At 35.5% G+C, this 12,606-nt stretch overlaps 1 protein-coding gene across 1 annotated transcript in view; it reads left to right on the plus strand.

The window, feature by feature from the left end:
• LOC110025667 (DNA-directed RNA polymerase III subunit RPC3) overlaps positions 1–11,441 on the plus strand; it is a 53,446-nt gene extending 42,005 nt beyond the window's left edge. Inside the window, exons 12-14 of the mRNA XM_020726273.1 lie at positions 9,989–10,072; positions 11,184–11,330; positions 11,397–11,441. Coding sequence (XP_020581932.1) covers positions 9,989–10,072; positions 11,184–11,330; positions 11,397–11,441 — 276 coding nt within the window. The remainder of the gene's footprint in view (positions 1–9,988; positions 10,073–11,183; positions 11,331–11,396) is intronic.
• The last annotated feature ends 1,165 nt before the right edge of the window (positions 11,442–12,606 follow it).

Here is a 12,606-nt window from a genome sequence, read left to right on the forward strand (position 1 = left end):
ACTGTAAGAGCGGCTAGGGATTGCGACTGCTTATGCGAAGGGCAGGGAGCATAAGTGGCTAGGGATCCGAAGGGAAGGGAAGGAGCGACTGCAGGAGCGGCTAGGGATTGCGAGTGCGTGTGCGAAGGGCGGGGAGCAGAAGCGGCTAGGGATCGTGAGCTAGGGCTCTCTCTCTGCGGTAATTTGTGATTGCTATGAAAGGGTAGAGCGTAAATCAGAATTAAACGCAGCGAAGATACGTTGCAGGGGTAATGCCGCGGGCGAAATTCTTCCTAAATTTCAAACAACATTTTTTAATAAGCTGGCCGAAAATTCTAAACAAGCAGTAAGGCGGCGTTTTCACTGTTTGAAGTTGTCCCAAACGGGCCCTAAATTGTCACTGTTGAGGGAGGTCCAACTTGTCAAAAATGTAAAGCTTTTGAGTTATTTCTAGAAGACTATATGAAGTAAGCTAAGTATTAAATTCCAATTCAATTCAGTAATATCGTCCCAGACAGATGGCCAGATAGGAGAGTTGAACTATTGCTTTAAAATCCTACTTTGGTGTTTTACGAGAAAGAACATACTACTGTGGGAGTTAGTTCATTCCATAGAAGAAGATGGCTCTCCTAGTCGGAGACACGGATGCATCATACAGGGTCACGAGATATGAGATCTTGCAATCATGTTGCGGGAATTTTCACGCTTTTGCGGAATCAAGCGTTTCCACTAGCACCAAACTACATGTTTTGAAATTTCAGAATGTTTTTCCTTTCTTTTTCATTCTTTTTCTGATTTTTTCTATTTTGATATTTCTAAATAGGGTTCTTTCTATTAAGTACCTATTTATGTTTGGTTTTTGTTGTTTTGAGGGTTTTTGCTATTGCTATTGTGTTTAGAGAAGTTTTATGCTCTTCGAAGTGCTATATCCTCTTTCTTTGGCAAGTGGTAGATATGTCTCTTGCTCAGGAACAGGTGTTAGATACTCCTCATTGCTCGTGTCATGTCATTTGTTCTTCAACCTGCTATTTTTAGCTGGATAGCCACCAAACATCAATATCTCCCTCCAAACGTAGTCGACTGCTCATATTATTATCCTTTCGCTATTCCACAACCACCTCCCTGCTAAATCTGTTTCCTGAGCACATTCTAGGAGCCTTAGAATGATATCATTTAGTATCAAAGCCCAACAAACCTTAGTTTTTAGGATTTTATTTTTCTTACCTCAAATTTAAAATTTCAAAAAGAAATCCATCATACTTAAACCTTCCTACTGCAATTCCTAACCTCAACCCTAAATTTTCAAAACCCAATCTTTTTAGCTTCACGAAAATTCCGCCTTGACACCCAACACCTAAACTAAACCTTGACCAATCTTGATTTGTAATCTTACATCCGTCGAAAACTTGATCGGGTGAAAAGGATGTCATGCTACCAAGGAAAAACCCTCAGTGAAGTGTACAAGAACTAACAATAGAGGATATACAATGAAAGATTTTTCAATTGCAATAGAGGCTTGGTGCTTTCAAGAGGAGACAATTTTGCGAGGCCAATTGTAGCTATAGAGGCGACTTGCCAGATCGAGATGAAGAAGGGAGTCACTTTCATCGGATAGTTTCCAGTGATGAAGAACCACTATCCATATGATTTGACATGAGATATCAGAGAAACCGAGATTTTGGAATAGAGATTGACTTACTAGATTTTGACGGTTGCATGGATCCTAATTAGTTCATTTAATCGTTGCATGTAATGAAATGTGTCTTTGAGTACAAGGCATCCCATTAGGCAGAATAATAAAACTAGTCATCATTAAGTTAAAGAAGAGTGCATATCTGTTGTGGGAAAACTTAAAGTGCTTACGCCAACGTAAAGGGGAAAGTAAAATGAATATATGATTCAAGATAAAACGAGAGATGGAACACAAATACCTACAATCACATTATAGGCAGGATTTGTTTTTGAGATTTTACCACTTACAGAAATATCTCTTAGTAGAGGAGTACACAATTGAGTTCGAGCAGAAGTGTGAGCTAGTAGAGTTGGAGGAGAACACCATTGAGTCGGAGGAGAACACCATAGCTCAATATCTGGGAGGATTGAGACCGTTCTTTGGCACCGTGTTACAGTTACAACCCTAGTGAACATTATAGGATGTCTGACTCTATCTCTGAAGGTCAAGAGACAACACAACAATACTAGACCCACACCTCTCTTTAAAGAGAGGCCAACCATTTGATCTGGTAGCAAGAGTATACCGAGTAGAGCACCCATGCAGACCCCAACAAATTAGAAACCAATTCAAAGCGAAGAAAAGGTTGATCTCACTAGCACTCTCAAATACGTCCCAGCTAGAAAATGTTTCAAGTGTCATGACTTTGGGCACATTGCATCAGATTTCCCAAACATGAGAATGATATCTTTCACCGAGCAGGGAGTAGTGAGAGAATTAGACAGTGAGAAAATATAAGGAAGTTGTCATAGAGGAGTATCATCTTGCAGCGGACGAGAGAGATGTTAGTGATTTAAGCTGAACACATGAAAGAGACTCCAATAGGATTAACATTGGTTGTCCTAGAAGGTTGTGAATCTAAGATAATAAACGTTCATATTAAGTTTGAGGATGTACTGTCACAAACTACATTTTTTTGGTTCTTATGAGGAGCATCAATAAGCCTGACATTGGTTGTCCAAGAGAGTTATGAGTTTGAGAGGCCAATACCATACACAGGGTAGCCCCTGATAAGAGAATGTCAGGATTTTTAGATGTACAATCTACATTCTAACTTGTCATTGTTGAATGAGGTCCAGCATGTCAGAGATGCGAAGCTGTTGAGTTATTTCTGAAAGGCAGTATGGAGTAAGTTGTTTATTAAATTTCAGTTCAATTCAGTGGTTTCATCCCATAAAAGATGACCAAACAGGAGGGATAGAACGCTACATTAAAAATCTACTTTAGTGTTTTATGTGAAAGAACAGCTAGCGGTGGGATCTGTCCTTCCATAGAAGAAAAAAAATGCCTCTCCTAGTTGTGGAGAAGGATGCAGGAGCATCATACAGGGTCACGGAATCGGGGATACCACAATCTACTCATGGGAATTCTGCGATTATGTGGAATCAAGCGTTTCCGTGATTCTATGCAATCAATTATTTTCGCGATCACCGAACATCACATTATTCAATTTCAGCTTGTTTTTTTTCCTTTTTTTTTTCTTTTTCTGATATATTTTATTTCGCTATTTTTAATTGTGGTTATTTTGTATTACGTGAATTCTGCGATTATGTGGAATCAAGCGTTTTCGTGATTCTATGCAATCAATTATTTTTCGCGATCACCGAACGTCACGTTATTCAATTTCAGCTTGTTGTTTTTTCCTTTTTTTTTCTTTTTCTGATATATCCTATTTCGCTATTTTTAATTGTGGTTATTTTGTATTAGGGATTTATTTATGTGTGGGATTTTACTGTTTTGTGAATTTTTGTTATTGTTGTAGTGTTTAGAGAAGTTATTATCTGTTTAGTCTCGTATCTGAATTTTGTTCAGAATAGATGGTGGATCCTCATTGCCGCGCGTATCACGCCATTTGCCGTTTGACCCGCTGTTTGGTTTGGGACAGCTGCCGAATGTTGTTTATCTCCCTCCAAACGTTGTCGACTGCCTATATTATCATCTCATCATTATTCTACAACCACCTCTTCGCTAAACTCGTTTCCCAAACACCTTCTAGGAGCCCTAGAATGGTATCACACATGTTGGGATCTTTTTGCAAGCTTCCTCGTTGTTTCTCTCTCCTCACAGGCCGCAAACATACATTCTGAACCTCCAGCAGGCCCTTCACTCTACTACTCTTAAGTTTGAACTCAGCTGACAATCCCTCTCTCGGGTCATTGATTTCTTTGATGGCGACACATTTCTACCTACTTAGCTTACATATATGGAGCGTAGCCCATTTACTGACAAGGACTTGCTCTTCTCCCCCTTTACCAGTGTTTTGCAGCCTCAACGTTGGGGCTCTGCCTTTTGGCTCGTCTTTGTAATTGTGAACACCTCTTTGATACTAATGGTTCACCAATTTTCATAATTAGACTGAATCTAGATGCAGGTGTTTCGCCTTCTAAGTTTTTTGCTCAAACTTTTTCCTTCGCTAATGCTTTTAGGGGGAAGGGTTCTTTGCAATCAGAGCCACTTATTAGTTTTCCTTTATTCTTGCAGCATGACTCATATTCTGCTAATTGGAACACTCTTTTTTGAGGTTGAGATTTCCTATATGAGAATGCCTTCTTCTACACTTGGTTTATAAATTTGCATTTTTCTCCGAGCTTGGGGATCAACTGTCTTTTCATGTTTGATTTACGTCCAATAAATGACTTTTCTGCTATACTTCTTGACCTTCACCACATGCTTATCGAGATAGCTTGGATGAAGATTATTCGAGATCTTTCTCTAATCATTCATACTATGTTAATGTAGAAGTGGTCTCTATACTTCGATACTTCTAAGGAGCATCCTATTATACTTAAATGATATTTTTTTCTCATCTTCGTGTCCGTTACACTAGCCATTCTATACTATACTAACTATGATCAACCTTGGTGAGCCAACAGACATGGACAATGCTACTGCCAAACTGATCTGATCATTTGTGGCTCGCGTTCATGTTGAAATAGTATTTTTTGCTTCTTTGACTAGAGAGTTACAAATTGAGATTTCTACACATGGTTAGTGGAAATAAGTGAATTTGAAGGTTTTGAGCATGTTTTTGACACACAAGATTTTTATGTGGCACCCTCACGGAATGCTCTCATGTTTTGGAAACTACAATTGACTTGTCTTTTGAATTTTTCCCTTTCTTAGTTGATGTTGATATGTTGGGTGTTATTATTCCCCATATTTCTCCAATTCTTAGTATCATATATATGGATGTAAGAATTAGTGCACTTCAATTTCCATGGATGGCAAAGTCATGTATCATTTTATCGATGGTTCCATGGCTATTCTTAATTTTTTTCCTCCCTGTGAAATTAAATTTTGTGTTTCCCAGTACTAATCATGATTGTTTTGATGTCAAGGTTATTGATTATTCAAGCTCTGTTCAATCTCTAGTCTTTCAAAGCTTTTTCTTTCCTAGTGGATAAAATGTTTCAACTTGTGTTTTCTTTAGGAGCATAAATTGGAAAAATTTTCTTCATCCAACTGTTTTTTAGATTTTTAGCCACACAATAACATTTGCGATAACTTCGCCATTCTTGATCTAGTAAATGTCTGAATATTTGACGTCAACTTGATCCAACGTATTTTATTTCTTTGGCTTTTTATAGAGGTTTCTTTTTAACTATTTGTTCATGTAATCTTTTCACCAACTAACAATGAAATTTTATAGTCTTAAATGGATGGTTTGAGGTATATGTTTCTTGTGCATCAAGAATGATGCAATGCACCCATATTACATGAAGAAAAATATAATTTGTGGATCAAAGGCTATGAATTACGAAAAATTTACTCTAATGAGTTTAGCATCTAATATTTATCAAGAAAAATATGCCATGAATATTGTGCTTCTTGAAACATAACCAATAGACCATCATAAACATTTGTCACTCCATTTGATTATATCTCTCTTAAAATTAATCATTGTAAAGAAACTCTTATCATCCCTGATAATTTTATGAAGAAGTTGTAAATATTTGTTGCTGGGAGAGATCACCAAACTTTGAAATGAAGTGCACAAAACACGAAATCATAGAAAACACAAAGAACACCAAGATGTAATGCAGAAAAACCCGAGAACAAGAAAAAATCGGAGTCATATCACACTAAGAAATTCACTATGAAGAATGAGGAGAATTCTATAAATTACATCATACTCTAGCCTCTCCACACTTTGGAACTAAAGAACGTTCATCTTCTTCCTCACACAGAAGAGCATTGAAATCCAACCCTTCGACGCACGCAGACAAATGGACTCAGATTGAACTCAAACTTCCACAGCTAAGCTGAAGACTCAAAGTCTCGAATTGCCAAAAACAGCTGCTGGTACCAGAGGGCCACCGCCGAGCACTGGGTTTCCAGGCACTTGAGTTCAGGGAACAGTTCAGGTGCAGCTGCTCCCCTCTTGAGCACCACAATTTTTTGCTCTCTATTCCAGAAACACATTGTAGGGCGCTTTGGCGCCCCCACTGGCATCATGGCACCACAAGAGGTGTAGAGGCACCCCAACTTTCCACAATCAAGCTTCTCATATAACAATCTCTCACTTGTAGAATGATTGCAATCAATTTCTCTCTAAATTTGTACTATCTTCATAGTGATGTATTGTAGCGTGGCTCAACCTTGTTCTCAATCTTCCTGAACACCAACTGAAACCAAACATAGCTTCATTTTCTTAATTGTAACAATTTGAATCAACATATATGCAGAATTTATATCGTATATTCTCTAAAGATTTTTCATCATTTAAGGGTGAACCAATGAAATAATACGTTAGCTGAATGTGCTCGTCCTGACATGAAATCCAACATTTTTTACTAAATGAATGACACTCATACTGTCACTATGAAATTTTTCTTTCACCTGCTCTTGGCTCAATTCTGCCATAAAGCTCTGCAATCAAATCATTTATTTGCTAGCCTCAGTGTTTTAATAGTTAACAGTACAACAATCTTCTGCAACCTGAAAGTCTAACTCTGTTGTGTTCCCTAAGGTAAAGATGTATCGTGTTGTACTTCTTCCACCATCAATATCTTGTATCAGACCTGAATTTATATATCCCTAGAGATCAATTTCTGCACTTCTAAAGCAAAGTGTAATGTTGATTGTTCCTTTAAAATATTTGAATCCACTTCATTGCGTTCCATTGATGTTTCCTTGGATTACTCTTGTCCCCACTCACTACTTCCGTTACATGTGTAATATCTAGTCTTCTACATATCATTGCATACATCAAAACTTTCAACAACTGAAATAAAAGTGGTTTCTTTCATTTGTACTTGTTTAGCTTCAAACTTAGGCGATTTTTCTTTAGATAGTTTAAAATAACTGGCTAAGGGGTTGCAAACTAATTTTACCTCACTCATGTTGAATATGCATACGATTTTCTCAACATATTTTGTCTAAGACAATTTCAATATACTTATACTCCTATCCCTTTGCTAATTCTCATACTGATGATTTTTTTGTTAGATTTAAATCCCTCATTTCAAACTCCTTTGATAATTTCTTTCAAATTTTTGATCATTTTCATATCTGTTCCTGCAATTAACATGTCATCCATATACAAAAAAGAACAATATATCAATTATGACACTGTTTAATGAAGAATGATTTGTTGACAATTGGTGTATTCATTGCCTAACATAAACATGTCAAATCTCTTGTACCATTGCTGTCATACCTGCTTCAAACCAGAAAGACTCTTCTTCAATCTACAAATCATATCTTCTTTTTCTAGAACTTCATATCCCTATGGTTGCACCATATATAGTTTCTCTTCTAAGTCACCATGTAAGAAGAAGTCGTTAAATTCATTTGCTCCAGATGTACATCTTCCTCTGCTATTTAGTTCAAATTAATTTTGATAGTTGGCATCTTCACTATAAGAGAAATATCTTAGTGTAGTCAACTCTTTTCTTTTGCTGAAATTTCTTCACAACAAACCTTTTCTTGTAGTGCTTACTACCATCTAATTTTTCTTTCAGCCTGTAAACTCACTTGTTGTGCAGTTCTTTTCTGTTATTTGGTTGTTTTTCCAATTCCGATGCCTAGTTGACATTAGTAACCGAATCTTGTCATCCATGAAAAAACTCTCTTTTGAGTCTTCAACTTGAGTGGTCTTATCATACCACTTTTGTTCACTACGATCAGTTAATAATAGATAGTACAAAAGAGAATATCTCTGTATCGGCTGTGTGATTCTGTCGGCTCTCCCAACTTCTGTAGCAGATGTTTGAGGAATTTCTTATGCTTCATTAGATTGATCATCTTTCATTTCTCCATTTTTTTTATTACCAATGTCTTCTATCTCAGCATATTTGGTGGGGTCTTCAAAAGTGGACAATCATGAGTTCTGTTTCTATCATTGTACATCTCCATTTTATTGAAAGTGACATCTCTATTCCTTATGAATTTTTTATTATGAGTCCCATAATTTAGAGTGAAATTCATCTAAAGTCATACCCAATAAAAGTGCACTTATAGATTTTGAATCAACTTATTTATGAATCTTGCATCATCATTAATACTGAGTCCTATAATTTAGAGTGAAATTCATCTAAAGCCATACCCAATAAAAGTGCACTTATAGATTTTGGATCAACTTATTTATGAATCTTGCATCATCATTAATATATATTATGAACAACCAAATATTTTTAGGTGAGATAGATTTACATCATTGCCGCTCAAAGCTTTTTCAGGTAAGCCTTTATTTAAAGGTACTGACAGACCACAATTTATCAAATAAACTTATGTATTCACTATTTTTTTCTATAATTATTTTGGCAAATCTGCATGTAACCTCATGCTCCTAACTCTTCCTGTAATGATTCTATTCATGTGCTCAAAAACATTTTGCTATGGTGTCCTTAATACAATGAACTGATGTCCGATTTCCCTTGAAGCACAATAACTTATGATCTGATCATGATATATATCATCTGAGACACTTCTACCCGAACATGTCTCATTCTCAGTAATGACTTTCCACGTCTTAAACATGTCAAATACTTCAGATCTATATTTCAATAAGTACACCCATAATTTCTAGTGTAATCATCAATGAAAGTGAAAATATTGAGAACCTTCAACTGATTGAACTAGAGCAAGAGCCCATACATTGGTATACACTAAATTCATATTTGTTGACTTCAGCTTTGCAACCTTTGCTTGCCATATACAAAATCTTTATAAAAATCTAAATCTATAAACTTTATAAACTTTAAACCATGAAGTTTGTTCTTATAAATGAAGAACTTCATACAATTCTCTCTCATATGACCAAGCTTGCGGTGTTAAAGAGATTCATCAACATTTGTTCCAACACCTTTAATGGATTCAACATCTCATTGACCATGTAAATGGTGCCTTCAATGTTGTCTCAAGCCATCATTAATGCCCATTTGGTCACCTTCCACGAATCCCCTGTGAAAGTAGTTACGTACCCTGAACTTGCAAGCTGACTCACAATAACCAATTTTTTCTTCAATATGGAACATGTCTAATTTCATTGAGCTTTCAGAATGATTCATTTGATATCAACATCACTTTTTCATACAATATTGTAGGCCTTATTATCTCTTAAATAGACTTCTCCTAGATCACATTGAGTTTAGTTTTTGAGCACCTCTTTGTTGGGGCAAGCATGAAAAGAGACACATGAGTCTAGTATCCAATTAAATACTATCTAGGAATAAAATAAGAGTCGCATTGGATTTCATCTATGGAGATATTTGTAAAGAGTTTTCTACACGGGCCTCTACCACCAGTCTTCTTTGGAGCATTACAGTCTTTCTTAAAGTGACATGTCTTCCCGTAGTTCCAGCATTACATTTGTTTTTTCTCTCATTGACATGGGCTTTCATCTGCCAGACTTTGATCTTCCTCTTTCTGTATTTCTATCAAGATTCCTTAGTCTAGGAGTAACAATCAGAGCAGAATTTGAAGTTTCACTATTTGCCTTCTTGTGACTTTCTTCATTCAACACTAACCTCACAATATTATTAAATATTCATATTCATATTTATAAATGTCTTTCCCATCCAATACTTTCTCAAGACTATTCATGCATTATAATCTTTTCAAGTAAATCATCATATTTATACATGGTTTGTGTGTCAGTTTGTATGTGCAATGCTTCAGAAGAGATTTTTTTTTTCTTGAGAAACATGTATTTAAGTGTGGTTGTCGTAATTTGCATGAAATAAACAAAATATTATTTAGGTTGGTTTAATTGAGTTATTCTAATGAGGAGAAGACTTCGATGTAGAATCATACTGACGACATAAATGATTTCAGATTTCAGATAGTACATTTCTTGAGAAGAAGGAAGCCCAGAAAATTCTATGCAAACTCTGGAGAGATGATTACTTGGAAATGGAGGTAAAGAAAAAAATTTATTAAATACGCTATTGAATGGGCTGCTAGTAATAAACTACTATCTGATGAGATGAAAATTATAGCCATGATTTGATCATGTTTTTATCATCACCTTCGTTCCATAGAAATGTTTTGCAGATGTTTCAGAAATCTGTTGTCATACTTTTTATTGGACAGTTTTCTTAGGCATGTACAACTCATCGAGTTTAGAAGACTGTTTCCTACGGATTTATGAATTCATTTGCTTTTAACTTTATTATTTGTTGCACTATGATTTTAGTCCTATTGCTTCATTGGAGAGGTTCTAGCTAGGGTTATAAATGAGTCAAGTCGAGCTTGAGCCACCCGCGGCTTGAACTTGGACTTGTTCTTGATTAAACAATTGAGCTTGAGCTCGTGCTCGAGCTTAATTCTACGAGCTTGAGCTAGCTTGTGAGTTTGCTTATTTATTATGTAAGAGAGAACAATATCAATTCGTGCTCATGCTATAATAAAATGACGTATAGAACGAGCACTTAGGAGATAAGTAATAAGAAATTATTTGATATAAAATATAAAATATAATTTTTTAAAATATTTTTAATAAATTAAAGATAAAATATTGATTTTTAATATATTTTGAGCAAATTTTGTTTTAATTATTTTTAAATTAGCCTGCCCACAAGCTAATGACTCGAGTTGAGGTTGGCTTAAGCTTGGCTTGTTAGCTCATCGAGCTTAGTTCAAGAGCCACTTTTCGAGCTGAGCCTGAGCCAGCCTCACTCGGTTACACCTCTTGTTCTAGATTATTATCCCAACGATGTTTCTTATAAGAGAATCTATGGTATAACTTATGTTGAAAAGTGTAGGCTATTGCAAGTTATTTATTGTAAATCAATACCGTATATCTTAACAATTGAACCTTCTAAGGGCGACACCACTGATCTGTTTTCTTCTTGAATTGGCCATCTCTTAACAAAAGAATAGGGGTAAGCATGAAAATTAATTTGATGAAAAAGTCATTAGAACTCATTTATTTGTGTTGAAATTTTAGATCCTTTTTCCTTTTTATCTTTTTGATGCCATTTGTGGTGTTGAAGTTCATTGATGTGTGGCATCTTGTTGATTGATGCAGAAAGTAAATTTGAATGCTGGGGGAAGGACCGAGGTATTTTTGTGGAAAGCGAACAAGAAATTGCTCTGGGAACATGTTTTGAACGATATGTTTCATGCCGCCTTAAATATAAGTCAAAAAATTGCTCAAGTTGCTGAAGAATTTCAGGTTTGTTGGGATGATACCATCTATTTGTTTTTGTCCTGATTCCTTTCATCGTTTTTTTTATTCAAGGTTCCATACTTTTTTTTGCTCACCGCTTCATTTCTTCATCCATGATTTTTTTTCCATACATGATTCTCTGTTAAAATGTTTTGGGCATGCAATTTTCTGAAGGAAGATATGCATCCATACCACAGAATTCTTTTGTATTTTACATATCTAACACGTAGACTTCAGTTTTGACATTCAGACCACCTTATCTATGCATGAGAAGGTGCATTTAAATTTTTAAAAATTAACATGGTGGTATCTTTGAAATGTAAGATTTGAGTGGTATAAATGGAAAAGGCAAAGCTTAGGTTTCCGATATGAAAATATAAGAATTGGTTGGTATGTATGCGTATACCCAAATACGGCCATTTTCTTAGGCATGTACAACTCATCGAGTTTAGAAGACTGTTTCCTACGGATTTATGAATTCATTTGCTTTTAACTTTATTATTTGTTGCACTATGATTTTAGTCCCATTGCTTCATTGGAGAGGTTCTAGCTAGGGTTATAAATGAGTCAAGTCGAGCTTGAGCCACCCGCGGCTTGAACTTGGACTTGTTCTTGATTAAACAATTGAGCTTGAGCTCGTGCTCGAGCTTAATTCTACGAGCTTGAGCTAGCTTGTGAGTTTGCTTATTTATTATGTAAGAGAGAACAATATCAATTCGTGCTCATGCTATAATAAAATGATGTATAGAACGAGCACTTAGGAGATAAGTAATAAGAAATTATTTGATATAAAATATAAAATATAATTTTTTAAAATATTTTTAATAAATTAAAGATAAAATATTGATTTTTAATATATTTTGAGCAAATTTTGTTTTAATTATTTTTAAATTAGCCTGCCCACAAGCTAATGACTCGAGTTGAGGTTGGCTTAAGCTTGGCTTGTTAGCTCATCGAGCTTAGTTCAAGAGCCACTTTTCGAGCTGAGCCTGAGCCAGCCTCACTCGGTTACACCTCTTGTTCTAGATTATTATCCCAACGATGTTTCTTATAAGAGAATCTATGGTATAACTTATGTTGAAAAGTGTAGGCTATTGCAAGTTATTTATTGTAAATCAATACCGTATATCTTAACAATTGAACCTTCTAAGGGCGACACCACTGATCTGTTTTCTTCTTGAATTGGCCATCTCTTAACAAAAGAATAGGGGTAAGCATGAAAATTAATTTGATGAAAAAGTCATTAGAACTCATTTATTTGTGTTGAAATTTTAGATCCTTT

Source organism: Phalaenopsis equestris, unplaced genomic scaffold (assembly GCF_001263595.1).
Source record: "Phalaenopsis equestris unplaced genomic scaffold, ASM126359v1 Scaffold000321, whole genome shotgun sequence".
Classification (NCBI taxonomy): Eukaryota; Viridiplantae; Streptophyta; class Magnoliopsida; order Asparagales; family Orchidaceae; genus Phalaenopsis; species Phalaenopsis equestris.